Source organism: Lepidochelys olivacea (assembly GCF_965140295.1).
Source record: "Lepidochelys olivacea isolate rLepOli2 genome assembly, chromosome: 11".
Lineage (NCBI taxonomy): Eukaryota > Metazoa > Chordata > Testudines > Cheloniidae > Lepidochelys > Lepidochelys olivacea.
In genome coordinates this window covers 69,703,758-69,721,554 of record NC_140421.1, presented here as the reverse complement: position 1 = coordinate 69,721,554, position 17,797 = coordinate 69,703,758, and the positions used below count along the sequence as shown (strand labels likewise).

Genomic DNA, 17,797 nt, shown 5'->3' with positions numbered 1-17,797 from the left:
CTTTAAATCACCACTGATTTAAATAGCTATTTAAAGGGCCTGGGGATTTAAAGCCCCCGCCTCTTCTGCTCAGGACCCCAGCCCTGCATATGGGTAAGTCCTTTAAGTTACTTTCACCCCTGCCTCCAGAGGAATATCTTGATTACAGCATTGCACTGACACAGTTATGCTCGTGGCCATGAAGTTTATAGCTTTGCTCATATTTGGAAGAGACATTTGGGCAATTGTTGCCAAGAAGCATTTTCTGAAGGATGTTGGAGTCCTCTTCCTTGCTTGCCAAAGACACTGAGAGACTGTGTAGGACAAAGTGGTATGTAGTTCTTCTTTCCTTGCTCACCCCCAAATTACTGACCAGAGGGCACTTAACTCAGCAATCCATCTTTTTCTTTTGCTAATGACAATTTTCAAATTGCTTTCCCACAAGATCCTTAAATTTAAAGAGCAGCTTTATCCCCGGTTATAAATGCTAAAACAAGGAGAGGAACAAGTGGAAATGAGGTAGCTGAGAAACAATACTTCACTATTAGGCTGGTATGAGCAGTTACATTTTCCCCGTAATATATTTCAAGAATAATTTCTTACGTTTTTGTTTTACTTAATGTATATTTTTAACAGCAATGATGGAGCAAGACTCGTCTAACAGGTTTCTTAAGGGAATGGAATCATTAAGTATTTGCTTTGATTTTTCTGAGACAAAGTTCAATAGTCAACATGCATGAAGCTTTGTCACTATCTGCAGAATATCAAGAAAAGCATGGTTTGAGGGTGCTCCTATCTCCTTTTTCCATAGCTTTTTGACTGTTATCTGCTGCCAAGATACTGTCTTGAAGTCACAATTGTTAAGCTTATGGTTCTGTTGCAGAAAGGACCATTTCTGTCCCAAGCTTGAAAGTTTTTTCCCTACATAAGCTTCAATTCTTATCTTTTTTAAAAAAACAAAGCAAAAACCGCACACACAACCTCCCCCAAAAACCAAACATCCACTCAAGGGAAAAAAAACCACCACCACCCACTAGAAATTGCATTGCTATCCACCTGTAAAACAATGTAGGCAAGCTTCCAGTGACCTGTTCATCTTGAGGATACGCAATCTTGTCAGTTCTCTCAGTAGCTGAGGAGTTGAGGATGGCTTCTCTACTGGCCCAATTGAGTTATGGAAGTTGGTATATTTTAGTGTTGTCTGTCTTCAGAAATTATTTTCATGGATAGAAACTACATTTAGCGTCAAGGTCATTCCTCTTCAGATTCCAATAGTTGTTTAGAAGGTCAAATTTAAAGCTTCAATTGCTTGCACTTTATTCCAAAATGAGTCTTATTTACAAAATAAATCCACCAATATTACTACAAATTCGTAGTGTGTCACACACACTGCTGTGAATTGCCATCCAAAACCAGGATGTGTAAGTTTCCACTACTACTCAACACTGGCTCATAACTAACAAATACTATTCAGAAATCTGCATCTCTGATGACATCTTTGATTATAGGAATTCATTGACAAGGCAGTCAACAAAACGTCAGTCTTGTCTCCAACAGCATTTGAAATAGAGAGGTTTTTTTTTATCATTGAAGGACACACTAAACAGGACATGCTCTGTGTATTTCAGTTCCTGCTTTTTTAACAATCAAAATTGCATTTCTGAAAAATTACATTCACAGTTGTCTTTGAGGCAGCAGTGGCAGAAACAGTGTCACAGGAAATGAGCATAAAGAACACATGTTTTTTTTGGCTCAAGTGTGGTATGAATATGCTGAAATCTTTATATACACCTGATAATTCATGTGTGTAAAAATACTGAGCAGTGCAATAGGGTGTCTGATTGGTGCTGTGGAAGTATGTGTCAAATGTAGGGGGGAAAAAATTCAGAAATTCAAATCTAAGGGATTTCGATTCTGATTTTCTATTGGGTAAAACTCATTCTTTATTTTATACTGTTGCATTCTCCACTTTCACCAGATTCCAGCCTGTCAATATGGTGACTAACACGATAAAGTCTCTGACTATTTTGGCCTAAACCTCTCAGCCACAAGTCAACACTGTCAATTATATCTTGCTCTGTAGAAACCTGCTCTTAGGAAAGACTAGAATCCCTACGTCTGCAGGAGATGGAGGCTGAAGGGGTGATGCTCTCAGTCTCTATGGGAAGGTACAGTTCTTACCATAGTATCTGTATCCAGTCAAGAAGGAACACTTATCAACCACGGAGGTTTCTTGCTTTGGGTATGGAGCAAGTGTTCATTTTGTAACTTCACAGTATTGCAGAAGAGGTGAGGGTCTTGTGAAACTTTCACCCAGACCAAAAAGGTGTTCTCTTGCCACATGCCCTGTAACCTTGGGTACCTTTTAGGCTGTGCAGCTTTGGCTGAGAGCCCTGACACCAGCAGCATACTCACAGCACAGTGGTCTCACCCTGAGCTTCCATCAGCCCAGTTACTCCTTGCAGGGCATCCCCAGCAACCCTTCTGGACCCAAGGCTCCCCAAAACATTCTAACTTGCAGCAAACTATTCTCTTACTAGACACTCCCAGAGGTACCACCGTGTTCGCTGCCTCCCAAGAGCCAGTACAAAAAACAAGTTGACGCTACAGGGGAGATGGGTTTGGGGAGACTCATGTCTGGAAGATTATTGGAGTCATCCTGCAAGGAGTAAGTGGGCTGGTCAGAGTTGAGGGTGAGACCATTGTGCTGCGGGCATACTGCTGGTGTCAGGGCTCTCAGCCAAAGCTGCACAGCCTAAAGGCAGCCAAGGTTACAGGCAGGGGCTGACAGAACCCCCTTACTGGTCTGGGTGAACTCCCAAAGCATCACAGGACTGAACAGAGCTAGGAGGTAAGATCTCCTAATGAAGGAATGGGATGGAATCACTCCATACATACAGAGATTGAAGGAATGGCTGATACCTTAAACTTTTAAATAAAATATTAAGGACAAACGTCTCTCTGCTCCACATGGTGTAAAAGAGTTAAACCAAAACCTTTTTACTGAGTCCATTTGTGTACCAATTGCTTATGCAGACCTTTTGTCTAATGTAGGTTTCTGCTCTCAACTTCAGCCTCCTCTTTTTTTCTTTCACAGCTGCATGCACCCCTTTTTAAACTAACCTGAAATGGTAGTGTTCTGACTCTTCTATTGCTCTGATTGCTCCAGTGCTAATCCTGTTCTTATCTCTGCTTACTGTGTTCTTGGGGTATTTGTGGGCAGCCGTCGGAGTACAGCTGCTACCTCGGCTCCGGATCTCGGGCATCTTCTAGAGCCAGCTCTGCTCGGGCAAGTCCAGTGGTGAGCACATATCTTCTCTTTATCTCTTCCTCCTTTTCAGCTGCTTCATTCCTGTGTTTCCCAAGGCTGCTTGATACTTGTGCAGAAAGTGTGGTGTCAGACAACTAGTCAATTGCAAGTTTAATTTAACCTATAATACAATATTGATCATGACTAAGGATCAGTGAGCAGGATCAGAAAATACAAAGAAACAGTGTGAACCGTAGCTAAATCCTCTAACCAAATAAATATTAAGTTTTGGAGAAGCATCACCAGACACAACCATACCCAATCTAAGATGTGCTCTTCCATCAGTTAGCCATCCCCACATGCACACATTCATTCCTTTCTCAATATCCTGCAAATTCTGTGATGAGGGTCTGTGCCGAGCAGGTTCCATCTTCACATCTTGCAGTTTTGAAGTTTTCTTCGGAGTCAGAGGTGCACAGTACGCTCTGACAGGCCTCTTAACAGGTGAAGCTCCAGATAGCACAGAACTCAAAACTGCAACAGCCTGAGTTCAGCAGAGTTTACTAGACTTGGAGACTCTGCAACAATTATGTCAAAAGGGTATTGATACTTGTTGGTTACTGAAGATGTTGGGGCTGGCTCAAAATTTACCCTGCCTCCACTAGCAGGGTAATAAATACCCGGCTGCTGCCACAGCCCTGCAGTTTAAAGGAATAAATAAATAGTGTAATCATTTTTGTAAGTTAATCAAACATCTTTCAATCTAACTACCTGAAACATAACTTCTCTCCCTTTCCTGCATCTTTTAGACTTTTTTCTGACCTGCTCGTGGTGCATTTTTTCACCGGTGGTGGTTTCAATCTTTCCTATTTCCTCCTTTTCTCTCCTACCTCCTTGTATATTTATCTTTCCCTGTGTTGTTCTCTACCTCTTTCCAAATATCTGGCTTTCTTCTCTCAAGATCTTTTAATACCATACTTTTTTAACTTGTCCAATCTGTCTCCCCCACCCATTTTCTGCCCACCTAATCTCTTGTATGTTCCCAGACACCCAAGAGCTGGAAGATTAGCCCTACTAGCAGACACTGCTATTAAGGTGAGGGGGAGGGAATGCACTGTAAAATAGCAATATCCTTGTACAGTAACGACTCCACTCTTGCTTGGAATAGAGGATGCTGGGATTACTGCCAAAATGCTGTCCTTGAGCCTTGCTTGGTGAGTCCATAATTCTTATTAGCAGTCTGGGCAGTAAATGTCATTTTACTAGACAAAATGATCATATAGAGGCTTTGGACCTTACTTGAAGAGACATGTAATTATTTCAGACAACTTGTATACCAGAAAAAACCTCTCCTTTTAAGCAATGTTATCTCCTTATCTAACTGCAGAATTCCATGGTCCTTGGGACCAGGCTACCTATTTAACATGTCTAGAATGTGGAATTTAAAGAGAGCTATTTGGGCTTCCTCAGAAAATGACAGGACCATTTCAATAAGTTTCACTTGTACCTTTTGTGACTGTCTTTTATAATCATGTAATGCTGAAAAAACTGTATCAACAAAATAACCATGCCACAAAACCCTGTGTCTTCATAAAGACAGGTTTCAGAGTAACAGCCGTGTTAGTCTGTATTCGCGAAAAGAAAAGGAGTACTTGTGGCACCTTAGAGACTAACCAGTTTATTTGAGCATGAGCTTTCGTGAGCTCATGCTCAAATAAATTGGTTAGTCTCTAAGGTGCCACAAGTACTCCTTTTCTTTTTGTCTTCATAAAGTTAGTATAAAATATAAGAGATGGGTGTCTCCGTATAGTTAAAAACCGATATTTACTGTGAGTTGTTAGCATTATGTGGACTGTGAATTTGGAGTGGCTATATTGATTTGGGTTTCGCTTTCCCTTGATGTGTACTGTAGTCATGCCTCACATTCTCCCTGCTTGTTGTTTGTCTTTTATCTCCATTTGGAAAATGTTTGGTATATGCTTCCTGTGGGTATCCTGTGCTTTCCCATTGTTGATCATGCTGCTATTTATAAATTCTGTTCTTAATTACTGAGATGGAAGAGAATTGTGTTTTCAGTCTACAGTACTTACATTAAATATGCATAAACCTACTCAGTAAAGAAAAGACAAATTGGAAGTATGTAGCCTTTCTTAAAGAATAAGTGCATAACTTACTAAGTCATCTCTTGATCTGTTAGTTAAGATCTAAAATTACATTTTTAGAAATCCTTTTTTAAACCTGATATACCCTACGAGATCAGGGAAACTGACTTATAGAATGGACAATTAGAGATTTTCACCTCACAGGCATTTTAATTCTAACCGACGTTGTAGTGACCAGAGTTAATATCTGATAGCTGTGTTGTGGTTTAAATGAGATGAGTTGAGTCTAATTGCTGCTGAACAGCTGACTATGTTGCAAAAGCTGTTGCTACAGTTGGCACTCAGTGGTGTTGTCAGCAGAAAGGCTAGGCATTGAACACCATTTAATTTCTAGAAATGCCGCCACAGGGTTAAGTGTGAGGCATGTTGGCAGAGCATTTTCAGCAAGCTCTACTGCCAGCGCTGTTTACGTTATGTGGATAAAGATAGAACTTCAATTTCCAGAGACATCAGTCTAGCATTTTCCTTGCACCTAACCAAACAAAAAAAAACATCCACCGGCAGAGAATACGAGTAGACCAGTGCCTGAGGCCCCCACAATGGCAGGGAAACGAGTAAGTGAGAGACATTCAGATAATTCTGGCAAGTGACCCACACCCACATGCTGCATAGTGAACTAGATTATAGCAAAATTCAGTTTATAGTGGAGTAAGTCTTAAATTTTTCCAGTGAATTTCAAAGGGCTATGAGTCTGCTTGAATGAAGCATCACTTCACTTCTAGTAAAGTTTAACACCAGTATAATTATGCTAATTCCCTTAGACTCAATCATTATTATCTGCCAGATACATGCTGCAGCACTTCCCCTTAGGGAGCGAAGATATGGACTTTTAGGAGGATGACATGAATGAACACCCACTTTTAGTAGACATCCCCAGTCGTCATAAACTCCACCATGAGTTTATGCACCTCCTAGCTGAGGAGCTAAAACTTGAATGTTGTTTTAGGCCTTCCCTTGGGAGATAATTTTAGAAAATACTTACACCTCTTGGTTTTTTGGGGAAAATATCCAGATAACAGGATAAGTTTGGGGCTTGGTAACTTTGATTATTCCTTTTGAAAATAAAACAAACAAAATCTGGTACCAATTAATTATTGTAAAGGTCACCAGTGAATGTGGTTCCCAGTTTGGAAGCTTATGTATTGATGAGATATAGATATAGATATGAGAGTGAGTGAGAATATGAATAACCAATAAGAATACTTTGAGGGTCAACTTAATGAGGGTCTACTTTATATGCTACACTCCCATTGTGGGAACCGATAATCACAGATGTCTCTGACCTGTCAGAGGAAGACATCAAGACTGCACTGCTGAAGATAGCACCTGGAAAAGCAGCAGGTCCAGATGAAGTCATGGTGGAAATTATCAAAGCCTTGAGAGAGTTTCGTGTATGCTGGCTCAAGTGAGTCCTGTGTGCAGTTTGGAAAGAGAAGACACTCCCAAGAGAAGGAAAAAAGTCTATATTGGTGCCAATATACAAACAAATTGGTGACATATACATTCAAAGTAATGAGGAATTACATTGCTGTCCCATTGTATGAAGATGTTAGAGAGAATCATAGTCAAGGTTTGTCCAACAGTGGAGCCCATTTTAGGAAAGGAGCAATTTGCTTTTAGAAAAAGAAGAGGGACAACAGAACAATGTCATCAGGAGTGAAACCAAGGTCTGTGATATCAAAAAGAAGCTGTAAGAGAAGAGGCTGAAATGGTATCGGTGTGTACAAAGAATGGATGAAGGGAATCTTGTTAGGGAGATGCTTGAGATTAGAGTACATGTGTGAAGAACAAGAGGATGGCCAAGAAAATGGTGGATGGATTGTATGTGGTAGGATGGAGTGGATACAAAGCAAGCATTGGACCAGCAAGCCTGGAAAAGACTGATGTGGTGATGCAGCCCCAGCTATATGAGAAAAGGGGAAGAAGGCAGGGATGGGGGGTGCAATGAAGCAGTCCCACTTTGCACCAATAGATGTCTGAACCCAAAACTTCAGGGGCTTTCTCTATCCAGGAGGAAGAGACAGATCCCTTTGTATGTATAAATTGAGAGCGGTTTGAGTTACTTCATTTTCTGCATCATTGAACTGGAATTCAACAGAAACAGCTGACTTTGGGTGCAATAGTGTACTCAAGTCATGTGAGCCAATATACTGCACAATAAATGAGCCAAATTTGAGGTGTCGGTGTGAAGACGGCTGGTACATAAACCACTGTGCCACTCAATCTGCTGTTCTTAAATATGCAATCTAAGGATATTTCAAAGTGAGCTTAAAAAAAACCTGAGGAGTACTTGTGGGACTTTAGAGACTAACACATTTATTTGGGCATAAGCTTTCGTGGGCTAAAACCCACTTCATCGGATGCATGCAGTGGAAAATACAGTAGGAAGATATATATACTCAGAGAACATGAAAAAATGGGTGTTGCCATACCAATTGTAATGAGACCAATTAATTAAGGTGGTCTATTATCAGCAGGATGGCCCATTTCAAACAGTTGACAAGAAGGTGTGAGTAACAGTAGGGAGAAAAAATTAGCATGGGGAAATAGTTTTTACTTTGTGTAATAACCTATCCACTCCCAGTCTTTATTCAGGCTTTGTTGCAAGGCTAGGTTCCTGGGTTAGTATTTTTGTTGTGTAGGGTGTGGTTGCTGTTGAGTATTTGCTTCAGGTTGGGGGGCTGTCTGCAACAAAGCCTGTTGCCAATTCTGTCCACATATCTATTCAAGGGACACCATCTAGTCAAGGGACATTAATCACATCAGCCACACCATAAGAGGCTCATTCACCTGCACATCTACCAATGTGATATGTGCCAACAATGCCCATCTGCCATGTACAGTGGCCAAACTGCACAATCTCTACGCAAGAGAATAAATGGACACAAATCAGACATCAAGAATTAGAACATCCAAAAACCAGTTGGAGAACACTTCAGCCTCCCTGGTCACTAAATTTCAAACCTAAAAGTTGCAATTCTCCAACAAAAAAACTTCAAAAACAGATTCCAATGAGAAACTGCAGAATTGGAATTAATTTGCAAACTGGACACCGTTAAATTAGGCTTGAATAAAGACTGGGAGTGAATGAGTCATTACACAAAGTAAAACTATTTTCCCATGTTTATCCCCCCCCCCCCACTGTTCCTCAGATGTTCTTGTCAACTGCTGGAAATGGCCCACCTTGATTATCACTACAAAAGGTCGTGTCCCCCTACTCCCCCCCCCCCCGGTAATAGCTCACCTTACCTGATCACTGTCGTTACAGTGTGTATGATAACACCCATTGTTTCATGTTCTCTATGTATTATAAATCTCCCCACTGTATTTTCCACTGAATGCATCCGATGAAGTGAGCTGTAGCTCACAAAAGCTTATGCTCAAATAACTTTGTTAGTCTCTAAGGTGCCACAAGTCCTCCTTTTCTTTTTGCGGATACAGACTAGCATGGCTGCTACTCTGAAACCTGTTTGAAATGGGTCATCCTGATTGTCACTACAAAAGGGGTTTTTTTTCTCCTGGTTATAATAGCCCACCTTAAATAATTGGTCTCATTACAGCTGGTATGGTAACACCCATTTTTTCATGTTCTCTGTGTGTGTATATATATTTTCCTACTGTATTTTCCACTGCATGCATCCGATGAAGTGGGTTTTAGCCCACGAAAGCTTATACCCAAATAAATTTGTTAGTCTCTAAGGTGCCACAAGTCCTCCTCATTGTATTTGTGTGGTGGTCTTTTTTTGGTTTGGGGTTTTTTTGCTGATACAGACTAACACAGCTACCACTCTGAAACCTGTCAGTGAGCTGGAGTTTGAGGAACAGTCTATATTGTCTTTTACATGGCTTTCTGACATCCTGCATGTACCCTAGATTAAGTTAAGCAAAGGTTTCCCCAAAATATAGTTAGCAGCAGCTTGACTTCAGGAACATTGTTCATTCCTGTTTCTTACACACAATGGCTTCCATCCCAGAAGGATGCCAAAACAATTTAGAAACAACAGTAAACATAGAACGCTATTGAAAAGCAACAGAGTCTGATTTCAGAGTAGCAGCTGTGTTAGTCTGTATCCGTAAAAAAAAAAGGAGTCATTTTGGCACCTTAGAGACTAACAACTTTATTTGAGCATAAGCTTTCGTGAGCTACTGCTCACTTCATCGGATGCATGTGTCTGAGTGAAGGTGTATAGCACATGACACAAAAGTGCCTAGAATAGGGGTGGGCAAACTACAGCCCATGGGCTAGATCTGGCCCCTCAGGGCTTTGGATCCGGCCTGCGGGATTGACACCCCTGTTGCTCTGCGGGCCCCACACGGCTCCCAGAAGCAGCCAGCACCATGTCCCTGGGGTGGGGGTTGGTGGGGGAAGAGCTCTCTGTGCACTGCCCTTGCCTATGGGTACCTCCCCTGAAGCTCCCATTGGCCGGGAACGGGGAACCACGGCCAATGGGAACTTTGGGGGAGGTACCCACAGGCAAGGGCAGCGTGCGGAGCTCTCTGCCCCCTCTCCCCCAAGGGCGGCAGGGATGTCGTGCTAGCCACTTCCCGGAGTGGTGCGGGGCTGGGGCCAGGGCAGGCAGGCAGGGAGACCTGACTTGGCCCCGGTGCGCACCACTGCCACACCGGAGCCGCTCGAGATAAGCGGCGTTTGGCCAGAACCCGAACCCCTTCTGCACCCTGCACCTCAACTCCCTGCCCTAAGCCCCCTGCCTGCACCCCAACCCCCCCTGCACCCCAACCCCTCTGCTCTGAGTCCCCTCCTGCACTATGCACCCCCTCCTACGCCCCAACCCCTTGTCCTGAGCCCCTTCCTTCACACTGCACCCCCTCCTACACCTTGGACTCCCTCCCATACCCCAACCCCCTGCCTCCTAACCTCCTGCCCCAGCCCTACATTCGTGGCCCTGCAAGCAGTTTCTCCACCCAAATGTGGTCTTCAGGCCAAAAAGTTTGCCCACCCTGGCCTAGAAGGTAAACTTTTGATGGACACCTACCCCACTTTATTTTACAGAAGGGATCAGTGGAGCCTCCCTGCCTGCCTGCCCTGGCTCCACACAAGACTTTGATGTTTAAGATCCCTTCCTTAAGAAGTTCCACTCACTAAAGTCCATAGAATTCAGTTGATGTAACTATGATACGGTATTTTTCTGTAAAGGTGCTCTGTTTGTTGTTAGCTTGCCACAGGGGTTACTTATGAACGTGTAAACCTGGCTTTGAAAGACTTTCATTAGGTAGTGTTGTTCTTCAGTAGTTTGTTTTTTGGTTCTCGTGATTGGTTCAAACAGGAGTAGAGCTGTCCTGGTATGAAGTTTGGTAACGTTGTACAAAGAATGTGTATGTACAAAACTCTGTACAGAAAATTTTCCCATAAATAGCTATGTATTTGACACAGGGTGATTATGACTTTCTGATATATGTATCAGCATGAAACAGGACTAAATGTGGGTTTGTATGATCTCAGCCCAATAATGACTATTTTAAAGTTGTACTATTAAAAATAAAAACATTTTTAGTTTGAAAATGTATTATTGAAAAATCCAGTCTTTCAGGTCTTTTTTTTTTTTTTTTTTTTTTTTTAAATCTTGACGACTTACTGAGAAATGGATCTCTGTTTTGAAAAAAAGATCTTTGGAAGTAATTTGCTAATGCTTTAAAAACAAACCTTGCATCAAAAAGGTCAGGGTATTTCTGATTTTTTAAATGATATAGTGAGGATTTTCAGTGCACAGCTAACATACTGCAGCCATTACCTGTAAGTAAAAATTGGCATTTTTAAACAATTACTTAATGGCATAATAGTATGTAATGGTTCTGAAGGAACTGTGGAGTTTTTACAATGCATATAATATATCAATAACATTTTTAAGTCCCATTGAAAGCTGGATTTCAACCCTCCAAAAAAATAGGGAAAATTAGAATGAACAGGGACACTAAGGTATTTAAACACTTAAGGAGAAGTCTGGGTATATGAGAAAAATAATTAATAAAAATCATGTGAGTTGGCAGCATTGAAATGGGCTTGGCTTTACACCCTTACAGATGCAGGTATTCTCAAGTCAGCACACAACCGTACCTATTTCCTACACTTGCTAATTGTGCTAAGAAACAAAACACAACTAAATGGTATTAAGTTTTCAGAGTATGTTTTGAAGGAGTGGAGTGCCATTGAAAGATACTGATTTCTCAAATTAAATATTGGAAAATGTCCCTCAAACTCATAACCTTTTCTCACTACTCCATTTATCCCCCCAGCACTGCTTTCAGCTCCTTTTTGCAAAAAACTGCAGTAGCTGCACCTGCAAGCAATTGAGAATGCAGATTTAGCCCTGCACAAGTCTTAGTGGTGTGAAGGTTTTAATATGCATGCATGTGTTGGGAATATAGTTGGTAATATTAAAATGATATACATAAAATTATAATTAATTTCTATATTTGCATGTGTGTGTAGTTAAACTGAAGTGATAAGATGATGGTACTTAGTCAAGTTTGCTGATTGCAAGTTGATCTGGTGCTCACTAATCCCATTCATCATGTGACTGCCTCTTTATTGCCCACTCCTGTGTCTGTGCATATGTACAATAACTACATGCTAATATAACAGGAAACTGCATAGTTTTCTGTATAAATACAGATCTTCAGGATAATGCTGGTAGATTTCACTTTCCATAAATCTTCAGTACTTAAGAAAAAATTGGAGGTAAATCCTGATCATGTAGATTAGTCTTTCAAATGCTGAGGAAAGTGTCACTGTATGCTATTAAGTCTGGAAATTTAAAAATGTTCAGACTTTTTAATCACTAAGAGGAGCTAGTGTTTGAAAGATACGCCTATGAAACCAATTCCATTATTCTCTGAATCTGTGTTAAAAGATTTCTCAGAGCTAAAAAGAGGAAAATATGTTTGGAATTCAAAGGCATATTTTGTTAGCCGGAAACAACAGGTAATCTGTGCTACGTTCCTTTTCCCATTTCTTGGAGACACTCAGAAGGGTGGGGACCAACAGTCAGTTTTTTTTGTAGCCTATGAGGGGCTGTACTAGCTGATTGGCATCACAATATTTTCATTATAAGCCATGTCTTTGAAAATGAAAGTGTGATTAGGAGAATGTGCAGGCCTAGCTGTAACAAACCAACATACTAATCCTTTGGCAGAGCTGCAACTAGCTTCTTATGTTGTAGGAGGGTACACCTTTAATGACGAACAGCACACAAGTGATAACAGAAGTAGATTTAACTCTAAGCAAATGTGTTAGTTGTTTGATACCTTGCCCTCATTTTTCACAGCTTTCATCCAATACAGTCTCCCCTTTCAATTTTAAAATTTTACTGGTATACCAAAGCTGACAGCTAAAGCCAGTGAAGAGTGGCGGATCTGTTTGTGCTTCAGCTTGTCTGGAGTGGAGATCTATTGCAGTGCTGACTTGCATTCCAGAAATTCCTGATAGGTTTGTTTAAGTAAGAAGGATTGATTTAATAGTCATTCCTTATCTAGGTTAGTTACAAAGAATCCTGAAGAAACACCTAATCCTAACCTGACAAAGTTCAGAGGTTTTCTCACTAGTAAACTTTAAAAGTTCTGTGCTGATTCCTACAGCAGGGTAGACTATTATTTAAATGCACAAGGCCTTAAGATGGCCCTGTGTATGCCCACAGAATTTACCACTTTTAGACTGTACTTTTAATGAGTGGTGTTTGATTACATCAGTCACTGTTTCCCAATGAGGCAGGAAGGAACGCTACATTCTGATTATTAAAATTAGTAAAAAATTTATTTCCTCAGTGTTAAGGTAGGTTTATAATTCCTTGTATCTAATGACTGTCCATCTCTCATTCAGCATTAGATAGTCTGTCCTGTCCATCTCAGAGGTGGTGCTGTTTCATTCTTTCTTGATTGAGTTTGAGACTGCCCTCTGGTGCTGGATTTATAGAGCATAAAAGGTCAAAACAACTGTGAAATTGTACCAATGGTGAGCTCACTCCCCTAAGAGCCTAAATGATTTTGAAATACTCTAATAGTTTTAGAATAGAAAATGTGATCTCAGATTTCATTCATGTCACAACAAACAAGAAAAAAAGACCTTACTTTTCATGAGGAAAATGATCTTATCCCATGTCACTGAAACGGAGCTGAGGAGCAATTCAGTGATACATTCACACACTGGCTGTGGACTTTTTAGTACCTGATACTGTACAACGTAAGGTCCTCTAGCAGCTGCTTTGTCAAAATTTGTAAGCATATGTGGTCTAGTTTAAGAGGCTGGTGTCTGGGAGTTCTGGATTAAAGGCCTGACTCTTCCACTGATTTAATTTGACATTGAAGTCACTTAACTTTGTTGTTTGTTTATTTGTCACAGACTGGGGATAATATGAACCTACTTCATGGGAGTATTGAAGTCTATTTAGTAAATGTTTGTAAAACAATTTAAGAGCTTCAGATGAAAGGCACTATATTAGTGCACAGTGGAGATGCTGGCACTGGGTATGTGTAAAGGCAAGGCATTTGAAGGGTTAATATCAAATATTTGCTAGTTAAGTGGAAAGAAAAAGGAAAATAAGTTTCAAATGTATTAAAACTGCAGTAGTTCATTACTGTTTCTGAAAAATAGGCAATGCTTCCATATATGGACTTGTAGAATTATTCTGCTCCTGCTTGGCTTCCAGCTGCATTCACCCCTCTGATAGTGCTGGCGCTTTTGTAACATGGCTCTGGTTTTATTCTGAAAAATAACCTTCAAAAGAGGCTGAACTCTGATCTCTGTGGTGTGCTTATTTTACAAAGAACAGCTTGTACCCCTTGCCAAGTTACAATGCTGCACATAGGAATTTTACTGAAAACTACTCTACGTATGCCTTCCTTCTCTTGCATAACCCCCCATGAAATGATGGGGATCTGTTAATAGAGATTAATATTATACATTATTAACACACATAGATTTTGATTTATTTTAATAGAGTCCTACAATAAAAAGCTTTTACATTTTTATTAGATGTATTCCTATTTATGTTACTTTCTTGGCAGGTACTTCTTTCATTTTTTCTGTAGCATGTATTTATTAGCTATTTTTACAGTAAAAAGTATGGTGAGCAGTTCAGAGACAGTTAGGTTGTTCTCCATCGGTTTGCTTGTGTGATAGCATTCTTTGTTGCACAGTAACTTGGAAGTTCAGCATTGTTTGGCAACAACTTTGTGTAACCTCAAAGAAAAACAAACTTTCTTTCATGAACTTTCACTGTTTACAGTTTCCACTTGGTTCAATGTTAAGGGCCTTCTACCATGCTGATGTCAGTTCTTAACTAACAGGGGATACCAAGAATCCCCTCTTCTGGATGACTGGAGCTGAGGGCATGTCTACACTACAGACTTTTGCCAATGCAAGTTACATCAGCATAAAAGCTGCTGCAGTTAATATATTGCTTGTGCATGTGCATACTTGGCTCCTTGTGTCCGCAGTGCAAGAACTCACCAGGAGTGTGGTGCACCATGGGTAGGCATCCCAGTATGCACCTCACCACCATTCAGTGCACTGTCTTTTGGGAAGTTTTGGCAAGACATGATGGGGCAGAAACGAGTCGTGCAGGAGTGACTGGGACTCCAGGGTCAGGTTCCCATCATGGCTCCATTTTCTGCAAGAGATCGTGAATTTAGCTGAAATCTCACTTCTGAGGGTAACAAAGGCACAGCTGTTGCTGGTGTCTCAAAGCCACCCAGACCTTTATGCTACTAGCCTGTTGACTGCAATGGTGCCTGCTGAAGTTATTACTAGCTGGCATAGGAAGGTGTCCTACTGTGGAGGAAGAAATAAGGCTGCCATCCCTAGAAACTTTTGGGAGAGGATTTACAATATACCTCCATGGAAGTTTCACTAAGATCTCTGAAGAGGATTCAAAGGAAACCCCTGTGTACATAAACTGCTCCATATGGCCCCCCTACTAATTCTGCAGGGCAATGAAAAACCGATAGCAACTCTACCTCTTTATTGTACCACTGCCTCTTCTAGTACAAGTAAATTAATGAAAAGTCAGTACCTGTGTCCTGCTAAGTTGGGGGGAGGGATCAGTACATCATTGTAGTGGGAAATACAATTACACATGTACCTGAGGTTCCTTCCTCGGCATCAGGATTCCCTGTGCTCAACTGCTGGCACTGACTGGACTGCAGTGGAATCTCAAACAGCTCCTGACTTGTGGAATAGCTGGACCCCACAGTCACAGGACCCCCACTCTCCTCACTGTTCACACTAGGGGCCTTGGAGTATCCACAGTGGTGTGTAGGGTAGCAGTGGGGTGTTTGCCAAATATGACATGCAACTCTTTGTAAAAGCAGAAGGTCTGCTGCTAAGCACCAGATTGATTGTTGGCCTCTCTGGCCTTCTGATATGTCTGCTGCAGTTCCTTTACTTTCACACAGCACGGCTGCTGATCCTTGTCGCACCCCTTCCCCTGCATCTCCTGTACAATATGCTCATAGATGTCCATGTTTCTGTGGCTGGTCCATAGCTGTGCTTGCACAGCCTGTTCTCTCCACAGGCCCTGCAGATAAAATACCTCCTGTCTGGCGTGTGTAGCCACCATGGCTGGTTGGGCAGTTGCACACAACAATGGAGAGCTGCTAGGTGTACTTGCCAAGATAGACAATCAGGAAAAGGCATTTCAAAAATTTGTGGGGTTTTAATGGGGATGGGGGACTTCTGGTCTCTGTGACCCTGGACAGTGAGTTGACAACTGTGACCAGAGCAGTCAGTATTGGGCATTGTGGACTGGAGGACTGTTAGGGTTGACAAAGGTAATGCAATATCTACATTCTTGCTGTGTCGACTTCAATACATGGACCATGGCTCAGTGCCACTTGGGGAGGTGCTGTTACTCTGTTGGCATAATGGAGCACTTACATTGGTGGGAGGCAAATTTAAGTGTAGACTTATGCACAATTAGGTTGACACAAGGTGGCCTGTGTCACTCTAACATTATGGTGTAGACAAGGCCTTAGCTTGGAGCTTAAAATGTCCCTAAAGGGATCTCTCAAGGGACCTACTATTCTCCTTAAATTACCATATAAAACTCACCTGAAGAGCCATCAGATATTGGAATTTGCATACTTTCCATGCTTGGTGTTGCCTCTTAAGATTTCTTCTTCTATTATCTACAGTTTCTTTATCAATTTCATGTATCTTTGGCAAGTCTGCTACTTCCAGATATTTTTGAATCACTTCAGAGCTTGGTGTATCTGAAGTAGAGTGGGTTTATAATAAGCAGCAAAAGTAGCACGCATCACTAGGGTGTGTATCTATTGCTGGCTGTTAATTGGTGGCATAATGGTTGCTTTTGAATCCCTATAAGTTTAAGACAGTAATTTACCACACTTATTTCCTGTTCCATAAAATATCGGCTTTATATATCTAAGGTCTTTTTCAGTGGCATGTGTCATCAACATATTTAGTTTCCCACTAATATTAGTTAACTATTTATATACTTTTTTGAACCTGGAGTTTTATGAATCGCTTCTGATTTTAATTTTTCTTAATCTCCTTTTTCAATTGAGAGGTTCTGCTTATCAGCTGACCCCTAAAAACTTCTCCAAATGCATCCCATAGAAGATAACTCTTTACATTTATATCATTTGAAAATATTGAACAATGTCCTCATTAATTGTTGTCGTCCAGTTTTTGTCCTGGAGAATCAAACTCATTTTCCATACATCATCTTTGAGACCCACCTCAACCATGCAGTATAACTTGTAATGGGATTATTTGGCCATGCCAGTTTCTACAGATCTTGTCTGCTTCATTAAAGATTTAGAAACCAGCATTTCATAGAATCATAGAAGATTAGGGTTGGAAGAGACCTTAAGAGGTCATCTAGTCCAACCCCCTGCTCAAAGCAGGACCAACACCAACTAAATAATCCCAGCCATGGCTTTGACAAGCCGACCCTTAAAAGATGGAGATTCCACCACCTCCCTAGGTAACCCATTCCAGTGCTTCACCACCTCCTAGTGAAATAGTTTTTCCTAATATCCAACCTACACCTCCCCCACTGCAACTTGAGACGATTGCTCCTTGTTCAGTCACCTGCCACCACTGAGAACAGCCTACCTCAATCCTCTTTGGAACCCCCCTTCAGGTAGTTGAAGGCTGCTAGCAAATCCCCCCTCACTCTTCTCTTCTGCAGACTAAATAAGCCCAGTTCCCTCAGCCTCTCCTCATAAATCATGTTCTCCAGCCCTGTACTTATTTTCATTGTCATCTGCTGGACTCTCTCCAATTCGTGCACATCCTTTCCGGGGGCGCCAAACTGGATGCAATACTCCAGATGTGGCCTTAGCAGAGCCGAATAGAGGGGAATAATCACTTCCCTTGATCTGCTGGTAATGCTCCTACTAATGCAGCTCAACATGCTGTTAGCTTTCT

At 41.3% G+C, this 17,797-nt stretch overlaps 1 protein-coding gene across 20 annotated transcripts in view; it reads left to right on the top strand.

Annotated features, from left to right (window-relative positions):
• Positions 1-17,797, top strand: part of LRRFIP1 (LRR binding FLII interacting protein 1) — a 184,459-nt gene that overhangs the window by 133,398 nt on the left and 33,264 nt on the right. For 10 of the 20 annotated variants that reach the window (XM_084644015.1, XM_084644019.1, XM_084644022.1 and 7 more), the window contains one exon: positions 3,203-3,280. The exons of the other annotated variants lie outside the window; for them this stretch is intronic. In XM_084644015.1, coding sequence (XP_084500141.1) covers positions 3,203-3,280 — 78 coding nt within the window. The remainder of the gene's footprint in view (positions 1-3,202; positions 3,281-17,797) is intronic. 20 annotated transcript variants of the gene reach the window in all.